This window comes from Ixodes scapularis, unplaced genomic scaffold (assembly GCF_016920785.2).
Source record: "Ixodes scapularis isolate PalLabHiFi unplaced genomic scaffold, ASM1692078v2 PGA_scaffold11__112_contigs__length_91849675, whole genome shotgun sequence".
Lineage (NCBI taxonomy): Eukaryota > Metazoa > Arthropoda > Arachnida > Ixodida > Ixodidae > Ixodes > Ixodes scapularis.
In genome coordinates, this window is record NW_024609837.1 from 15546000 (window position 1) to 15566326 (window position 20327).

Genomic DNA, 20327 nt, shown 5'->3' on the forward strand with positions numbered 1-20327 from the left:
TGTGCGCAGCAGCGCGAATGGTTTCGTAATAAGCGCGAGGTCGCTATCGCCTAAAGTTACACTGTGTTGAGGGCTTCATATTCCCTTGTGAAAGGAAAGCAGATTGCTCGCCTGGAAAGCCACAAAGGCTGAAAGATTTTTCCAATCGTCTACCTTTTGTGGGCACTGTCTAGGCCAGGGGTTTTCAGTTTTCCTTACAGACCATGCAAGCAATACATAACACATATACTAGAGTGTGTATGTCTCAGAGTTATGCGTTAACTGGTTGCATATTCTAAAATCATCTACAGTTAGGAGGACCACTTTACTTAGGGTAAGGAACGGTCAGAAAAGTTTAAGAGTCTGGGGAACCCAGTTTGAGAAACCATGGTCTAGGCCCAAGTAATAAATCATGCATGTTAAATGCCACAGTATCTTTTGATTTATTGGACATGCCTGAGGCCTCTGGCCAGACCCAGTTTCTCGATATGCATTATCTTTTTGCTCACATGGTCAATTGCCCTGGATTTCCGTTTGCTCCCATGAGCCACGGATGTGCAGGTTTGGGGATGAACTCTTATAAAGTGTGAACTCCTTGTCACTTAAGTTAAAAGGAGTTTTCAGACATATTTAGAACTTCTAGGAGCATGTACTGGTCGATTGTGGTGTCCTATGCACGAGAGGATATAAAACTTACAGGAGCTTAAAAATTAAAACAGCGCGAGGACTCTGACAAGAACAAGAAGGAAGACGAACAATGTGCTGGCTTACAACTGAAGTTTATTTGTTAGAACGAATGTTAAAACAAACAAACTTCAGTTGTAAGTCGGCGCCTTGTTCGTCTACCTTCTTGTTTTTGTCCGTGTCCTTATACTGTTTTAATTTTTAATCATGAAATACCAACTAGCCCAAACTTCTACTTTAGTAAGTTACAGGAGCTACAGGTTTTGTCTTTAGAGGCTCCTGCGGAATCTATAACAGTAGTAGTGTGGTAGCTAGCAATGGTAATTGAAAGACAAGGGGACTTTGTGCTTAAGTATCAGCTAGGAGTTATTAGCATGGCCTGTTGTTACTACCAGTTGTAAAAATTGGTTATAAAAATGAGGGGCAGGCATAGCTGAATTCAATCGAATTTAAGGTTGGCTTTACTTGACAAGGAAATGCAACCAGGCCGAATTTTTATCAAAACTTTGCTGAATTCAATCGAATTTAAGGTTGGCTTTACTTGACAAGGAAATGCAAGCAGGCCGAATTTTTATCAAAACTTTGCTTGTCATCTTCAATACGGGGCAATTCCTTAATTAACATTCATTTATAAGTGTGTCTCAAATTTTTACATGTTTTCTCATGTGTTTGTGAAAAGGAAATATAAGGTCCGGACGGTCGGTTTGCTCTAATGTAGCTTTATTGATTCTCTAGCACACATGCCAAAACAACCGAGTCGGTATCTTGTTTAGAACAAATCGGCTTCACTACAAAGGTCCTTTTAATCGTCCGAGAAACAAGAGCCTAAAGGAGAATAAATTTCTCTTTATGATCGATAAATGCGAACGGCCCGCCGTGTGCTATCCGACAAAGAACGAGTAGTAGAATCGGAACTTTTCCAGAAGTAACAGACTCTCAGTTGCTGCTCATACTACTCAGCAAATTCTTCAGCGTCCGTCCGAGCTCGGCGGTTAACGTCACATTTATTTTCGAAAGACGCGCTCGGCACCTTTGCGACCCAACGAGGTAGTCGGCGTCATAGATGCTGGACGGCGTCTGCCGACTCGTTCCCGTTCACTGCGGAGAGGGAATGTCACACAGTGGCTGAGTCCCGGCCCTCTTGGTTCTGACCCTGCTTTCACTGAGTTCCGGGCGCCAGCCTGGTCCCCTGGCTGTAAACACGAGAATTGGGCACGCAGGCGGCTGTCGACTGGCTGTCGGACCGCCACTTCTGCCATCAGAGACGGTGGTCCATACCACTCTGCTTGATGACCTCCAGAATTCGGGTCCACGGGGCCTCCGGGTAGAGCTCTGCTGACAAGAACCAGAAAGCAGTGGGTTATGTGGACGCTCTAAGCTTCCCCCAAGACAGCCAGACAAATGACGTATGCTGGCCATAAGTTGAAACAGCTGAACAAGAAAATAATGCAAAGGATGGAACTTCAAAAAGAATTGACGTGTAGGCTCGCGATTTTTAGAACCAGTTATAGATATGCATGCCACAGATCTCTATATGAAAGCCGTTTACAACTCCCTTTAACGCCGGATTAGAGCGCAGCTCTTGAAGAGGAGGTTGGAAGGGTACTGAGGGATAGGTTGGAAGGGTACTGAGGGATAGGATGGAAGGGTACTGAGGGGTAGGTGACTCCCTGAGGTCACGTGACCTCAGGGGGTGTCACATGACCTCAGGGAGGGGTCACGTGACCTCACGGTTACGCCGACGGCGACGCCTCTCAAGCCGGAAATGGGCACCTAAGAGCTGTGCTTTAAAAGAACACTAAAACACAAATAACAATGCATTAATGATCAAGGCGGCCTTAACATAAAGTGGTGTAGGAACTTACAGAAAGGTTCTCTTGCATGTATTTCTATTTACTCAAAAGCTATGTTGTCTTGATAAGGGCTCGTCATAGTTGCAAAAGATCTGAGTTACTTCGAACATAAATAGCAAAGTATTTTGTGCAACGTTTTCAGGGCCAAGCACGCACTGAATACATAAATATTAATTTAAGCTTTAGCAAAAGTGGGAGCCTTCCGGCATCATGAGTAACAAATATACGGCAAAGTCACCGAGTGCGAAAACTACCATAAATCCTCTACCTTTGTCTTTTTTTTTTAGATGTTTTTTTTTTTTTTTTGTATTGTTTGAGTTAGTGCAGCAGCTCTCCCCATGGTCAGAGAGTGCATAGCGCAGAACAGTCACTGCGTTCAAGTAATCTCTGGTCATCCAGTTTCTCTTCTTTGCTCTTACGTTGGTCGTCGCATTAATCGATAGTGTCAACCACAGTTTCAAGTTCCACTAATCTCCTATTTGAACCACTTCGATTTGGACCTCGAAAAAACAATGAATAATTGCTTGGGCTCCTACTGACTGCATCTTCGAAGTGGCCACGGTCGCCACTATCTTGACTCAGAGGATCAAAAAGCAGAAACTGCCTTTTGGAAGGGACTAAAACGTTTCCGTATTTTGCATGCGTTGAAATTCCTTTTCCTTTAGAGCCATGCTTTTCTTTGTTGTTGTTGTTTTTTGTTTGTTTTAGAGTTCTTTTTGAAATTCCTTTTCTCCCTTAGAGCCATGTTTTTCTTTGTTGTTGTTTTTTGTTTGTTTTTTCCATAGAATATGAAATTTTCAACGATTCGGCAACAATGACCCACCCTCCTTCAAGCTCAGGGCATGGACTCACTCAAACTGATGAACTTAAACTCGCACAATCGCGAACTCGCTCGAACTTATTACTTCCGACTCACGCTCTCTCAAAACTCACGGCCCTCACGTAGTCAGACCCACACTGAGAAGTGACAAACTCACTCAAACTCATTATCTCGGAACTTACTTCAAACGCACGGCCCTCACGAAGTCAGACCCGCACTGAAAAGTGACGAACTCACTCAAACTCGTTAGCTCGGAACTTACTCCAAACTCACGGCCCTCTCGCAGTCAGACCCCCCAATGAGAAGTGACGAACCCACTCAAACTCGTTAGCTTCGACTCGGGCCCTCAAAACTCGCGGCTCTCTCGCGAAGTCGCCGAGAAAGTTTCCGTTACCTCGCTGCTGGGCGTGTCCCCTGCTCTCCCTGGGCGGGCTGTCCTGGGCGCAGAGCATGCCGTACACGCGGATTCCCGGGATGTTGGCGTAGGGCGGCGCCGAGTGCCTCACGGGGCCCAAGAGCCTGGAGCCCGTCGGGCAGCGGCAGATGAGCAGGTAGTGGGCCCGCCCCGTGCGCGTGCTCTGCAGGGCCAGCAGTTGCCAGTCGCGTGGCTCCTTGCAGCGCCGGATGGACAGCACGGGCTCGCACACCTGCGACGAGGCGGACGCCCATCGGCGCGGTTACCCGCTTGCAGCTTTCAGGGTTGGGGTGTGGTACAACCCCCGGAGCAACAATCACGTGCGTTCCCTGTCTCGGGGAGCCTGATTCACTCCAGCACGGTTGATCGAGCAGTGTGTACATGAAAAGATGCTCGAAGCTGGTAGGAAGAACTTAGAAAAGGTCCGGTTAAAGGCGAGCGTGTTGTAATTATAAACACTTGAAATAGGAAGAATAAAAACAAGGAGGGGGTGTTCATAGGGAGTTTTAGTGGAGCTCCGTCGACGCTTTTGCGCGTGCGTCGTATCGTTATCGGAGGTATCGGTAACGATCTACTAAAACTCCCTAATCCGTACCTGAGGCCTGTGGTGCCGCACCGCTACAACAACAACTACTACTACTACTACTACAAAAAAAAAGGGGGGAGGAGGGGGGGGGGGAGGACAACTCTATAATTGCATATCTCAGAGTTGATATGGTCCCTGTCTGCCGTTTATGGGGGACTGACCTTGACGAGGTTGAAGGCCCCGCTCTTGTCTGTGGAGACGAGTTTGATGGTGTGTTCGTCGAGGACCTTGGACTCGGAGCACGGCCTGGAGAAGGCAGAGGGACAGGCGCACAGGGGCTGGCTCCGGTTCAGCCGCACGTACAGGGCGCTGCAGACCTGCTGCGTGGCGCACTCGGGCAGTGGAGGCGCTTTACCACGCCTCTGGAGGGAGTCCTGCAAGGGTGGAGTGAGGGGGACCGGAGTTTGAGAGGCACCGTGGGGACAGCAGCCAACAGATTCAACGTGCCGGCGCATTGATCGGCGAACATGTCCGAGTTTGAGCCATCGCATCTACCGTGACGCTACTCCCAACAAGAACTTACAATCCTTGGTGGGGAGCAGTGGCAGGCAGATAGGCAAAGGTGCCATTTCATTCGTCACGTGGTTTTGATGCATTGTGCGAACACATCCATCGAGCTATACTACGTCCACCCAGTTTGTTCCAGGATAACACCTTTAGGGTGTTGCTGCAACACCCTGGGAGGAGCTGATTCACTCCCTCAAGGGTTGCAAAAAGCAACCTGCGTGGTGTGTAGGTTTCATTTTGACCCGGGAGCGTTTAAGTGAAAGTTTCTAACCTTGAGTGGTTCGTTCCCCACGAAACTAGCTCTGTGTCGCATCGCAGCTTTTAGGTCAAGACAGCACAATATTTACTTTACTTTTTTTTTTACTCGAACACGCAATTCCCTTTCTTTGAGACCATCCCTGCCCTACGGCATCGTCGATTTTTGGAATCTCTCGAGGAACAATTTTACAAATAAGAACTCGTGACTTGATTCTAGGTGTGAGGCAGTTTGAAGGAGTCCTACAAGCAAGAGACCCTTGTCGCAGTCCTCACGCCATTCTTTACCAAACCAGTCCAGAATGATTATATATATATATATAGTTTGAGGAAGACGACAGAAAAAACTAAACCGGCAAATTTTGGTAGAGAGCATGCTCATTACGCTTTATTACGTGTACACAGGCTTCATTTTTAGGCGAAACGGAAAACGCGACGTGTTTACCATACTTGCGGGACTCGAGACAACGACAGAGCACAGGTAATAATTGTCGCATTTCACTTCTACAACGCTAAGAAAAAGAAGAAAAAACGACAACGCGGAAGGAATTAGCAGCGCGCTTTCCCCCCACGGTCTTGGTTTGTCTTTGCGCAGATCGGAAAAGCGTCGTCGTGCGGCGCTGCGGAAGCAGTTGGCTGAGGGGAGGATGTTTGTTGTTTCAAGTTTGTTTGCTCACTCGCTCCAGAACCGTTGTTTCTTTGTTGGGCACGCAGTCCGTTTCGGGTGGCGGATCCTAAGTTTTGTGAAGAGAAAAACAAACAAAACAAAACAAAAACACTAAAAATGGGGTGCAGCTTTGGAATCTGGCGTGTCGTCGGGCGGAGGGGAGAAGGTGACCCGTGGAAAACCGATACGAGGGGCCTCCCATCGGGCTTTGTGGCTCCCGCGACCGACGGACCGTGGCTCTCCCCTCTTTGTTGTCCACGGGGAGATGCCGAGGACGGCGTTGCCGCTGCACGGTGCTAGGCGCGCGCGAGCCCTGCGTGCCTGCCTGCTTTGCGCGCATGCCGTGCGCGCAGGTGCTTTTGCGTGCGGAGGACGCTGTCGCGGACGTTTAGCGAGGCGTGCGTTTTGCTTCCGTGAGGTCCCGCCCAACCTGCTAGCTTTGCCGCCCTTGAAATGAAAGCACTGCACTGTGCTGATTTGGCGCTTTTATGAGAAAAGTGGTATAGTTCTTGCTTTGATTGAAGCCTTTTTCTTGTCACTAACAGTTATTTTTTAAGTAATGGTCTTTTGGTTGATGTCCCCCAAAGACTACGTGAATTAAAAAAAAATAATTGAGTCATTGGTTACGTTACTAGGTCTCCGGTTTCATCTTACAAGCATTCTCTTGCTCGGTGCACTCCCTGGAACACGCGCGAAAAACCGGCGTTAACCGGTTTTTGCGTAGGTGTAACCATACGCGTGCTCCGTCTTTCGTAGCTGCCAGTGTTCGTGCTTTCTAGAGCGTTTACGTTATAAAAGTTTTTTTTTCTTGCGTAACCTTATAATGTCTCCTTATAACTTGTACAATACGCGACACCACCGAGCTCTTGCGCTTGCTAACGAACGACCACACGTTGGGCGCCATATTGCCCACTCGGAGGGTGCGCGTATACTTAGCATACTGCGCTGAATTATTGTGAAGCAAGGGTATCGACAACTCCCTGACTTCACCACTTCAGTCGACACTTCGTCTCCCGCTCCCACTAGCAGACAAACACACGTTATGCGCCATCTTGCGCTACTCGAGGTGCACGTCTGGAGCAGAGTAGAGTATGGACAACTTCCTGATTTAATTTTGTCATTTAAATTTAAGCTTTCCAAGCGCGATCGCTATAATTCGTTTCACCGGGAAGTTGGCAAACAGCGAAAGCTACCGTCCAATGAGCCAATCAAAAGTGCCGACCGGGGTCACGTGACGTCGCGTATCGTTGGAGTGACAGAAAGTTGTCACTCCGATTGGCTCGAAGGGGCTCTAATTCTTTGCCGAGTTACGCTGAAACTAAGCATAGTAGGCCACCACACTTTGGGCGCCATTTTTACTGTATACCCGAAGCGTGCACGTGTAACTTGCTGTGCAGTTTAGTGAGACAATGTAGTTTGCCTTTTCGATCCGAACTCTACCTTACGGGCGCACGCTCGAAGGTGAAAACAACTTGGGCGTCCCCTTGCCCTATTCCAAACGTTTCCGCCCTTAAAGGCTGGTCCAGACACTTGGTTTGGGTTGTAACCCAGTGCGTTGCGCAGCCTCGTGATCGCTTACGACGGATGGATGGATGGATGAATACGGCTGAGCCCTTTGGATCGGGCGGTAGCTTACGCCACCTAGCCACAACGAGACAATACACTGGCGCCATCTATGGGTAGGCCTCGAAGGTTTTGCAGTATTTTCGGGATCAAATATACGTGCAATCTGTGAGAAATAGTCGTTCATAACAGTGACATTGGGTTTTTCAAGCCCACGGTGAAAGTATTATGCGTAAGTTGATATATACGCAGGCCTTATGTTCCGGATTACGCGATAGACGGTGGTGCAAGTCTGACCTCTCGTCGTAAGTAGGGGTGTCGCGAACTTTTGTCGAACCTCGATTTTCACGTCGAACCTCAAGGTTCGACTGTGTCGCCGAACCTTCGACCTTCCACTAAAGTCGAAGAAGTTTCGACTTATGGACAGTTTTGCCCGGCTTCTATACGAATATTTCGAATTTTGGGGAATAAATAATTTAGAAAGTAGTTTATTTTATATCCTATCGAATGATTACCAATGTTTACAGTATATAAAAGTGAAAATATGCGCTTTCAATGCTTCTGTTATTTAGTAATGTGAACCAGGGATGCCAATACACTTAAAAAATATTGCACTTTTCCTCCGCCAGGTAACAAATATTGCACTTTTCCTCCACCAGGTAACAAATATTGCACTTCTCCTCCGCCGGGTGAAGTCAAGTGTATCTTTAATTTTCGCTTGCGCACAAAAGTCGACCTTTAGTCGAACTTTTGTCGAACATTACGTTGAAAGGTCGAAAAAGTCGAACTTGGTCGAACTCAAACCTGGGCAGGTTCGCGACATAGTTACGAGCGTGCACAAAGCACTTGAGCTCACTAAAACGTAAATGTGTGGACCATGCCTTAAAGCACAGCAGAGTACTAACAACCCTGAATCGTCTATGCGATGGGGATGCCTGGTGACAATTAGCGCGAGAAAATTGGCTTAGAAGGGCGGGAGGAATCAGATGTTTGCCTTCTTAGACTTGGGCTAGGTGGCGCAAGCTGGCGCCCGTTACAGATGGTGTGGACATTAACATCTATCCATTCATCCGGGCGCCATTTTGCGTCACTTGGAGCGTGCGCCTGCTTACCCAGCTGGGCGTGAAAGAGAGCACACAGTGCTGTCAGACTATACCTCGATCGAGGATAAACGATATTAAACTGGGCTATTCGGGCCGTCGGCCATCCGCGAAGCTATCCGGCGGCGGAGCGGACGTCAGAATTCGGGTAATTGGTTTGGTGTTGATAAGCGAAACCCGTTGCCATGCCATGGAAAACAGGAGAGTGCCCCGTCGCACTACGTCGCACGTGGAGAAGCTCTATCCCAGGGCAGTAGTGGGGTTGCTGAACGAGGGCGGGTGTGTTCGCTTGGTGGGATCGGTGTGATCAAAGACCGGACTCAATGGGCAAGTTGGTGGAAAGGCGAGCTCGCTTTCCGGCAGCTGTTATATCAAAACAAACAGAGCTGAACTTGACCTTCTTTTTTTTTTTTTTTTTTTGCCAAATTGGCGTTTAAATGGGAAGCTTTAGTGTTGGCGTTGCCGGTCGTGACCCGCTTTACGAGACGGATGTCGAGCGTTGTTTCTTTCTGTCTTGTCTATTTTGAAGAGTGCAAACGGCAAAAATGCTGTTTATTTTTTTTTTTTTTGCTAGATTATGAATTGAGTGGTATTTGTTCAAAAATTTCGTCAAGGTGTTTTTTTGTTTTTGTTTTTGTTTTCTTAAGTCGAGACAACTGCTATTCGTGTGCAGTAGGTTTGTTTTCACGGCCGCTGATTTGCTTCAATACTGGCTCAACATACCAATAGAGGCGGCTAAACAACTGAAATACTATGTTAAAATTGTTGTTCGCGAAGTTGATAAGTTAAACTTTCAAATTCAACCTTAACTTCTTTTTTATTGGTAGGCACTTTTTTATGATTATTGTCAGTAGAACACGTTTTTATTACCCTCACCTTCTCTTTCTTTTTACGGTAGGCACGTTTTTTTTAATTGTTATTATTTTTAGAACACGTTTTTATTACAAGAAGATGGATGGTTCGAAATTAATGTTGTAGAAGATAAATTACAAAATCGCTTCGCAGGTCCATACAAACACCTGTTTGTCACGATTGAAATCCGCTTTAAGTAAACCAATCGTTGGTTCTTAAATTTAAAAGAAAAAAAAACAGAGTTAGCAATTTTAACATTATTTTTCATTGTGTGAGGGGGCATCTTAAGCAATTTTAACATTATTTTTCATTGTGTAAGGGGGCATCTTAACCGAGTTGTGTCTAAATTTTATTATTCCTGCTCAAAATCGTACTTCTAAAGTTCCAATCGTCGTATACGTTGGCCGTGTATAGATATCTGGTGGAAGGTGATATAACAGTGCATTACATCAACTCAACTTTCCGACGTCACGCGACCGAGGTGGCGCTGCAGTCGGCACTGAGCATGCGCAAACACTCGATCTCACTCTCATCTATAATTTCTGCAGATGGGTCAGAGTTCCTCGTGTGGACGAGCGTGGAGACTGCTTTGTCCACAGCGCGTTTGCGTACGGGAATCGGAAATCAGTTCGATATATGCGGTATTTCGTTATAACCGACTTCGGTTATAACGAAGTGTAAAAAGGAACGGGAAATCGTGATCGCTTCGCTGTAGCCGCTATTTCGTTATAACCGGCTTTGTTATATCCGGTCTCGACAGGTAAAAAGGCACGAACTGTCGCGCAGTATGTATAGTCTTCAACAGCGTGAAAGGCAAGTTGGTCGTTCAGGCGGCAGCGCCGCATTCGTTTTGGACAATTGGCCACCGTGGGCCAGGCGCACATTTCTTCGGGTCAGGAAACAAAAACACCCGTGCTCTTCTCTCTCTCTGAAAATAAAGTCTCTCTGGCCAAAGTGCTGCCACATAAACTGCTTCGGCGAATGGACTTTTCTATTGTAGGCGACACGTCCGGGGGGAGGACAATGTACGAAACTTATGGAGGTAGCGTGTACACGGATTGCGGCGCGATTAGCGCGAACAAGTATACGTATCACCAGTTTTTGTTTTGCTTCGAGACAATTAAACACTGTCATCAAAAACATGTGTGATGGAGAGGGCACATTTGAGGCACTAACTAGACGATGATATGTGAATAATGTCTTCGAGGAAAATTCGAGAGATGGAGAGGAGAAATAAACGAAGATTGTTGAGAAAAAGCACCGATGTCCTGTTGGCACCATAGAGTTCATGTATACTAAGTTTAGAGGAAAAGGTCCGCCATTTTCCCATGCATTCTGGCTGCCGCAAGCGGCGGAGCATGGAGGCAGACCTTTGGAGTCCCACACATGGTTATCAACTACCTTCGATTTCACGCAAATAATTACAATCATTAGAGCAGTTTCATGAACTTCAACAATCCACGTGCCTACCGGTGGAAAGATGTTCGCGTTCCTTTCGAAGCTTTCTTTTTGCATAGCGCTTAAGTGTACGGCCTCGCGTCAACGCCAAACTAAACCAGATAAGCAGCTTCGCGCTATGCATGGTTTTGGTAGGCGCGCTCCGGGAAAACGAAACCGCCTAACCACCAGATTTCCGAGATTTCGACAGAAGGGAAGTTAGTGCAGCGTAAGGAGTATATTACATTTTGTAAATGTTAGAATAGTTCAGAATTTAGTTTACAGCGTTAAATTATCCCTGTTTATTTTGCTGAGAGTTTTCGGTCTTCGCGATTACCATTGCGACTGTCGTCCTTCAGCTAACAACATTGGTTTCTTTCTCCCGTGTTCTATCGCGCTCTTTCACTCGGGACTCCAGATGTCGGCGCACAGGTTTTGCCACTGCCGCGATGTGCGACGTTGGCGAATCTTTTTTTTTTTTTTTTTTTTTTGTATTTTGCGGTCAGTGATTTGATTTTACCGGTCAGTGACTCGAATAAGCATGAATAACCTGACGCTAGTAGTCTTTGGTAGCCTTCCAATTGTAAGCGAAAGAAAACCGACGATCGCACGTTCGTGCTGTGTCGCGCTTGGCATGTCAGGAGTGGAGAGCAATGGAGATGGATGGATGGATGGATGATAATGGCTATACCCTTTGTAACGGGCGCCAGCTTGCGCCATCTATAGCCTAACATTTCGTCATCCCTTCTTTTTTTTTAATTTGTATAAATTTTGCTCTAACGCAACCCTCCCCCCCCCCTTTTTTTTAAGTGTTCCCATCGCTTATTTTTATCTATTTTCACCCCTCCCTAGATCTTTTTCACCAATCTTCCAATCTCCTGTATAGTTACCGCAATGCTTCCCCTATCCATTCGTCCATCCATCTCCGCAAATCCCAGTGTCCCTTCGAAATCCGTAGTCATATACCCCCAAAAGAGGGTGGGACGAAGCCCCGTGCACCTTAAAATTACATGTTCTATAGTTTCCCTTTCGCGGTTGCATACGTCACATAGAGTGTCTATGTCCTGAAATTTAGCCCTTTATGTTTTCGTTCTTAGCGCCCCCGTTCTAGCTTCAAACAGCACTGAGCTCCCCGATGAATTATCGTACAACTGTTCCTTCTTTATTTCTTGTTTTTGTGCTCTGTATATTGTTAAAGCCGATTTCCCCTGCACTCTCTCTTACCTAAATTTTCTCTCGCGGTTTCCTTTACTGCCCTTTGTACTGGTATACCCTGATCGGCCCCATTTCCTTGAATGTATGTAAATCTTAGCTTGCGGGTTCGGTTGGTCCACTTAGTGTTTAGACTTTTCATATCCCTACCGAAAAATCCGGTATAGCTTTGCGCTACCCGGATTATGGACCCGAAAAACTATCTGGAATTTAGGTTTTCAGAAATTATTCCTTTGTCTGCGATCTTGATTTCGGGTTTCCAGAAACAAATTTCCGGTTCCATAATCGGGATAGTGAAAAGTTATACCGGATTTTTCTGTAGGGATATAGGTACTTGCGCGTACACTTTCCCTGCCCACCCGTGTATCCTCAATTTCAGCTAGTCTTTGTTCAAATATTGCTTTACTGATCGCTTCTCTACTCTCGAAAGATTCCCAACCGCGATATCCCCCCTGTATACTCCCTCATTTGGTGTATTCCCATGTGCCCCCAATGGCAACCTAAACACACTCCTTTGCTGTATCTCTGAACCTGCCTGGATCTCTGACCTCATACACAATACCGCATTCCCAAATGACAGTCCTGGCATCATGACTCCCTTCCATACACCCCTAACGACTTCGTATCTATTATAGTTCCATAGTGCCCAGTGTTTCATGACAGCCGAATCTCATTTCCCCTTCTTTATTACAATATCTTCATGGTCTTTTAGATACCGTCTTCCTTCACTTAACCATACTCCCAGATATTTTGTACTTTTCTACGTGTTCTATCAATGTGTCCTGTATCTCCAGGGGCTCCCCCTTCTCGTCGTTGTAAGCTATTATACCCCACGTATCCCTACTGATTTTTAGGCCTAAACTGTCCCCTTCCCTGATGCAAATCCTAATTAGTTTCTGTGTTGTCTCACGACTTTCTGATACGAGTACAATGCCGTCTCCATACATTAACCCTAGCAATAGTTGATTTACTTTATGTCCTTCTTCCATGTAAGTCAAGTTAAAACCTAGGTTGCACCGCTCTAATCTTTTTTTCCATCTCACTGAGATATATCAAGTACCTTTGACGTGCAGGGTTGTTGTTTTTTCTTCAGTTGGTCCATAACGTTTTTGAGGTACTTGTTTTAGTATTTGTTTAGCACTAGAGCCAAGTTTTTGGGGGCCAAGGGAGCCGCCAGGAAAGAGGCGAATCAATTAGTTGTTAGCTAATTATCTAAAAGATGCTAATTAACTTGTTTGCATTTTTTTATGCATAATGCAATTGGAGGATCGACGCCCGACTTGAATACGGTCAAGGCGTGGCGTGAAAGTTTTATTTAAAAAATTCGACGCTACGGGGCGTAAAATGTCACGTCTGCACAAGGCTTCAAACCGAAACTAAGCGAGCAAAGCACCAACCGCGCGTGTTCGCACGGATCGTGCTTTGGCGACACGTGGAGTCGCCCAACACGACGCCCCATTCTCGAGGTCGCCGCAGGAAAGAAAGCGACGAGGCGACGTTTCGAAAAGACGCGGCTGCCCGTACAGGAAAAACGGATAATATTAATGCTTTTTTTTTATATTACAGTGGTGCACGCGGTATGCTGGCATGAGTTACACTTCGTATGACATTTCTTTTAGCACATACTGTGTTTTATCGACCGAATTCGGGAAAAAGACCGGCACGTTCATCCGTCAGGTCCCAGCGTTACTCGACGTTTGAAGACATGTAGTAAGTGTATGAGATCAGAGGGCCCATTTAAAGCGAACATAAGGACACCCCCGACGGCAATCGATCCCGCGATCAAGTGCTTGTTAGCCGGATATATCGCACCAATTGAGCTAAGCGGCGCAGGTATTCAAAGAGCCAGGTGTGCGGGGGCTCGGCACGTTCTATGCTACCGGTCTTCGTCAGCATGATCAAGGCTTTGTACTATGTTTGACACTGAAAGTTTTTTCGGGTCACTGTAATGACCGTGGGGGACAGGTGAGGTCCCTGTCGATGGTACGTCGGCTGACTTCGGGCGGGCGGTGTTGACGAGGGCGTGTCCCGATGAGGACGATGGCGAACGAGGAAGCCGGTAGTTCGTGTCGAGAGAGCCAATCATCGGCCGCACTGAACCGAAAACGAAAGCGGCGGCTGCGGCCCGCTCACCTGCGGAGGCGTCCGGCTGGCCTTGGCCCCGGTCAGCTTGGCCCCTGCCGGACACAGCAGCACCGTCAGCAGCAACGAGCACGGGCCGACTAGGAGCCAGTGCGTGAGGTGCATAGCCGTCACAGCGTCATGCGAACGGCGAGTTTAAAATCCCCGGCGGCACCGCCACCAGCAAAACACGGGACAGCGACGCGCTCCGCAAGGCGGCACTCTGCTTTTTGAAGCGAATCTCCGCGCGCCACCCGCTTTTGCGGACGGCGGCGCTGGCGTCGCGGCGGCCGTCGAGCAGGGAGCCCAGATTTGAGAGAGAGAGCAACTCCAAACTGTTTTGCAATTTAATGGCGCATGCTTTCTGCACGGATTGGTCCGGAGACGCTTGCTTGAAAGTTGCCTCTCGAAGCTCGTATTGCAAAACGCGGTTCATAAAACATTATTGTAATTCTGTTCTTTATTGTTATACACACATCTGGCGTTCCTTTGTTCTTTCATTTTATTAATATTGGTAGTAGCGCGTAATGAGTGCTTCGCACGTATTCTCCTTTTATCGTCTTCTGCCTCGCCTCCTTCCTATTGTAATGCCCTGCTGGGCCTTTGAGGGTGCGAGAAAGATCGAGCAATTGGAGACACTAAAATGGAGGCACACTACGGTCACGTGACTCGCGTCACGTGACCCGTCGGCGCGGGAAAAAGAGCGTCGCCTGCTATCAGCGTTGCCTGCGGTTGTTGAACGAAAGCAGGGTCATACCGACGACATGCTCGCGTACGAAAGCAGAGCGTCACCCGAATCTGGGGCTTTGCATAGTGGCGTGCATTGTGCGACGACGCTCGATTGTTCGAGTTGCCTCACTCGAGGATGCTTGTTTCGGAGGGGAGTGACTGACTGCCTCGCGATGTAAATCAGGGCACCCGCGACGCGTTCGGGGCCACATTTTGGGGATGCCCCCCTTAGGGCCGTATATAGCTAAACAACAGAACGGCTTTAATTGGGCCTAGAAGGCACAATGGACCGCTGCTTTTTCGCGCGGGGACGTCCCGTTTGCCTCGATTAGGGGGAAGACCATTGTGTGTACCGTTGTGGCCTCGAAAAAAACGAGTTGGGAACGCGAAGCCATATCGACAGTGGAGAAATGACCGCCGCTCGAGTAGTGCTCGGCCGCTGCTTCACTGGGGAAGTGTGTCTCGTGGGTCGACTATAGCCTCGGTCCCGTGTTGACTCGTCCCTCGGTCGCCCATTGTTTTGCGGGGAAAGGGAGGAAAGTACTGCTTGTTTTCGTTAATCGTTTCGGAAGAAGAGAGGCCCACAGCTACGGCGTACCAAACGGCGGGTCCGTTGTTTGCTCGTAACAATGTATATGAATGGACAGATTGAGAATAAGAATTCCTTTTTTATGTTTCCCTCCCCTACCGGTGCAGGCCTGTTGCTCTTGGTAGTACTCGCACTGAAGCACTGGAGACGCTTTGTGGAACATCTCGATGGATTTCTTGATAGAACTTTGACGGAGTCTCCTGGTGGCAGTTAAATTTTTTCTATAGTACGTTTTATGGCCTCCCAGGCGCTTACATCGTTTCGGGTGTTGTTTAATGTATACTCTTTTATGTTCTTTTCCTATGTTGTTCCAGTTATATACCTCGATCATAATGCCTGGTCTGTTTTCCAGTTGACTGTTCAGTAGCCCCTGAGGCTATAGCAGCCAACCAGAAGTGGCGTTCAAATTAAAAGCGCGCCACGGAGGTTTTTGGCTTTTCTTGGCTACCACTTAATCTTCCCGCGGTGTGCCCGTGGTCTTGAGCGGACTGCGGCATCCCTACGTACCGTACGATTACCCTGCAGGTACCGTACGGGGCGGTAAAAAAGCTCGCTTCGACGGAGAAAAGAATCGAACAATCAGTCTCGATGCATTCTTTCTGCGGTCTTGAAGCCTTTTGCGTAACAGGGCAGCTTACGGTATCCCAACTTACCGTAAGGTCACCTCGGGTACCGTATGCGGCGGTGTGACACCCAAAGTTGCGGTGAAAAGCTCGCTTCGAAAGAGAAAAAGATGGAAACAGTCGGTCTTAATGCGTTCTTTCTGCGGTATTGATGCGTTCTTGCGTAACAGCGCAGCTTACGGTGTCCCAACTTACCGTATTATAACCTCAGATACCGTAGGGTACGGTGTGACACCTAAAGTTTCGGTAAAAAGCTCGCTTCGAAAGAGAAAAAGAAGGAAACACTCGGTCTGAATGCGTTCTTCCTACAGTCTCGATACGTAACAGAGCAGCTTACGGTATCCCAACTTACCGTACCATAACTTCAGATATCTGTACTATGGGGACGGTGTGACGCCCGAAGTTGCAGTACAGAGCTCGCTAGCTACGAAAGAGAAAATAAGCAAACGCTCAGTCTATATAGATGCGTTCCTGCGTAGCAGAGTGGCTTACGGTATCCCCACGTACCGTACCGTAACCTCGGGTACCGTACGGTACGGTTTGATACCCAGAGTTGCGGTGAAAAAGCTCGTTTCGAAAGAGAAAAGAAGCAAGCGGTCGGTTGACCCCAGGAGTCTCTTTTCTTTCACGGTAATCCCTTGGGATCATCCGGTCCACCAGATCCCGAACGCTGCCCTTTTCCACGTAAACGATCTTGTTTTGTTTATTTTTTCTTGTTTTCTATGGATTACGCAAATTCAACGGGAAAGTTGTTTTCGTTTGTCTTTTTCTTTTAAACCGACTCGTGTCCTTCTCTCCACTGCGTTTCACCTTAGGGTGGACCGCAGGGAACGCTAGGGGCCGTGCCAGCCAATCCGATGTCTTGTGAGTGCCACGTGACCTACCAGGGGGAGCGCGGCGACGCGCGCGTAGTCACATCGTACAGTCGGCGGCACTATGAGCTGACCCACTTGAGTGGTAGCCGGAAGGAAGGAAACAGATAACGCACAGGGTGCGTCGGTCATGCTACGCAACGACATCAACAACCACATTGTGATACTCCAGTTTTTTTTTTAAATCGCCGGTTTGAGGAGTTTAGGCAGAAAACGCGTGTGCAACACCACGAGGTCCGGCACGAGGTTCTCACTTGGAAGCCTAGTCGTGGTCGCTGAGAGTTCGGGAACCCGAAACGTGCGTTGCCATTTCGGAACCTCTGGAACACTGATACGAAGGGAAAAAAAAAGGTGGATAGAAAATGGGGTGGCTCCCCAGCGTATGTATGGTCTCCTTCTGCCACCCCGCGGCCCGAACGCCGATGGGCCCTCGGCTCGTGTTCTTCATAGCTCTGCATTGACTGGGTTTGACTCGCCGCCAGGCCGTGCTCCATCGACGTGAGTCCCTTTTTGTGTCGTGGCCGATTGGCGTCGCCCGCGGTCGCGGTGTGGTGGAATGCATCCCAGTCGCGGTGGTGGCCGGCGGACCGTTGCGGCCATACTGTCGGTGCCGTTTGGATGGCTCGGGTTTCCTCGTTGTGCGGACGACCGTCCCGGCGGCTCTCGCCCGTGGGATCGTGGAGTAGAAAGTGCCGCTATGTACACTCTTTCCTACTTTTGTTGTTGGCTCATTCCGCGCGCGACCGCACGGTATCCACCGCAGGTCGTCTGCTAGCTGTGGCACGGTGGGGTTTGATGTTATCACTTGTCTGCTTTTTTAGAGAGTGTTTGGAAGGGTGTAGTCGGTTTTCGATGCCCGTAGACCGTGTGCCCTCTCCCTGGCATCTGTTCACGCGCAGTCAGCTTCGTTTATCTAATAAGGGTTCAGTTCTATTAGTGATTTTAACGCAGTGGTATAGGGATACGTGTAAGGTTACAAAGCAGTCACAAAAACCGTCGTACGACCGCTAATATGTTGACGTCCCGCTAAGTTTAGCGAGCCCCGCTAACTAAGTATAATTGAATGATAATTAATTCGTTCTAGGGAGGTAAATGAACGCGTCCGTCCGCCGCACACGCTGTTAAATCCTACTCTCTTTGTAGGATTAAAGGGGTACTGACACCCCCAAATAAATTGTTATAATTTTTTTTTTTTGCTAGGCGAGATAATCCTGGTGGCGGGACAGTATACCTAATCAATGTTTTGCTTCTGAGTCACGTATCGTTTTAATAAAGCAAAAAAAAAATACTCCTAAACCGAAACTGAAACATGAGCACGGAGACTCATGGCTGACCAGCGTATCGAAGAGGAGGAGAGAGTTACCGGAAGTCACGTGGCTATCGCTCCCGAGAGTTTGTAGTGTCCAACTGCTTTATGGGCCGCGCTTGCAACAAGAACTGCGAAGAGTTGTCGAATGCGTTGACCGTCTGCAAATGCCTCCGCCTTTCCGCCTGCTTTTGTCCTCGCCACGCGAAAAGGCAGCGCGTGCGCACTTGCGACCGTTTGTCGCGCGATTGTTCACGTCCGTCACAATGTTGGTCCGTCGTGCGCTGCCATCGCGTCGTCCGGCCTGCGGTACTTCGCCATATTGATTGATTGATTGGGGTTTCATGGCGCAAGGGCTACTAAGGCCAAAATGCGCCAAGATCGCCATATTGAGCATGACGTAGTACACGTACTTCCTGTAACCTGTGCAACATTTTTTTTTTCAACCAACGTTTTCGCAGTTTTTCGAAAGCCACAAATATATATATATATATAAGTACTAGACGTGTGCCTTTCACGACTTTTAATATATTTGGTACGCTAGTTTGAACGGCACGTGACCATGAAAAAGAGAGTGAGTGCGCCTCAAACCGGCTAGTTCTCGATCGGCGGGTTTCGGGCGGAAAGAAACCGAATTTCGATTCGCAAATTGCTTTCTGGGTAGTTCGGCCAGTCATGTTCAAATGAAAGCGTCGGCGGGCATAAACGCCCTGTCAGCGTTCCTTTAAGATACATTAAATCTTTCTCTTTTTTACGGTCTACTTTTTGTTGGGAATTCGTTACCTGTTGGCGGGGTGTGCCGTGGCGCCCCGTTTAACAGAGCATTATGACTTCCATCCCAACTCATTGGCAGAATGAGAGCGGCAGGGCGTGTCGTGGGAAAGCCCGCGGCCATAGCCTCCTCTATACTCACAAAGCCTGGCAGTTCGACGACGGAGCCATAGAGTGCCCGGTCGCAGATTCGGAGCGCGAGGATCTGGGAGCACACAGCATCAAAGAGCCATTTCTCGGGGTTCCTGGACCTCAGCGCGCAGCTTTTGCAGCGGCGAGGACCCGAAACACACTTGTTCGCTCGGGAGAAGGGTGTTTCGGCGTCTCGCCGCAGCGGGGCGCCTGTCACGTGGCTCTCCTCTCATCCGCTGTCTACAGTTCTACCTTTTTCAGTTTCGGCGGCCGTGTCTCGTGGCGATCTGCCAGGCTTCGTCATTATAGAGGAGGCTGCCTCAACTGACGTGGGCTATTCGATCCGATCCCGCGTGTCGAAAGAATCCCACCACTCCGGAATGTCTCAATATGTCTCGTGTTCGTGGTCTGTTATGGCGGGTGAATTAGCGTCATTGAGTGTGCTTCTCGCAGCGCACTGGTGTACTGCAGTGAAGCGAAAACCGCGGAGTAGGGAGCATCGATGTCGTGCGTATCTTGCTTTGCCGCAGCGCACCGGCGTCTTAAGAGTAAAACACTTCTCCGGAGCGGGACGTTACACAATTCTGACAATTTTTTTTTTAATTGGAGATTTAGCGAGGATATTGCGCTCTTGCAAGAAGATATGTATAGACTGCTCAATATATATTTTTTTTTTTCTGTAAACTCTGGTATAGTTAGCAGATTTATATAGGTTCCATCTTTTCGATGGCACAGTCAATAGAGTAAATTAAAGCTAAATTAGCTGGATCAGGGGATGGAAGGTTAGGAATAACCTTAACGTGTTCGGCGGAATTGTTTCTCATAAGTCATATCTTTCGCATGCCTAGCTTTTTTATCGTGATGTTTTACATATGAAATATATTGATGTTCATAATCAAATGACAGAAGCTTTGCTTTGGAGGCCAGATGAAGACGTTTTAAGTGTTTTTTCTCAAATACAGAACCGCTTCAGTTTCCCTTTAAAACTGAGCGTTGTTTCAGGTTATGTGATTAGTCGGATTGGCTTCTATGGGACGTTCCACCGACATCACCGTCAGTATATTGTCCGTGTTTAACCTTTTCTTTTTTTTGCTGTGTTTGTTGTAAAGGCTGTTTCACAGATTTGTGTCGGCTGCTTCCGGAGCAAGCAAAAACGACAGCAACGACCGGGACGCGGGGACAACCGCGGGCTCACGACGACTGCCTCGCGAAGTTATTTGTTGCGTATAGCATTGCACGTTGTGTATACGGAGA

At 48.0% G+C, this 20327-nt stretch overlaps 2 protein-coding genes across 2 annotated transcripts in view; one reads left to right on the forward strand and one right to left on the reverse strand.

The window, feature by feature from the left end:
- Positions 1–20327, forward strand: part of LOC8051506 (elongation factor-like GTPase 1) — a 117023-nt gene that overhangs the window by 34506 nt on the left and 62190 nt on the right. The window lies entirely within an intron of this gene.
- LOC115313787 lies at positions 1367–14283 on the reverse strand. The gene is made up of 4 exons (XM_029972773.4): positions 14064–14283; positions 4499–4711; positions 3731–3983; positions 1367–1995 (listed from the first exon to the last, which is right to left on the reverse strand). Exons 1-4 carry the CDS (start codon positions 14175–14177, stop codon positions 1922–1924), a joined length of 654 nt encoding a protein of 217 aa, XP_029828633.3. The 5' UTR covers positions 14178–14283; the 3' UTR covers positions 1367–1921.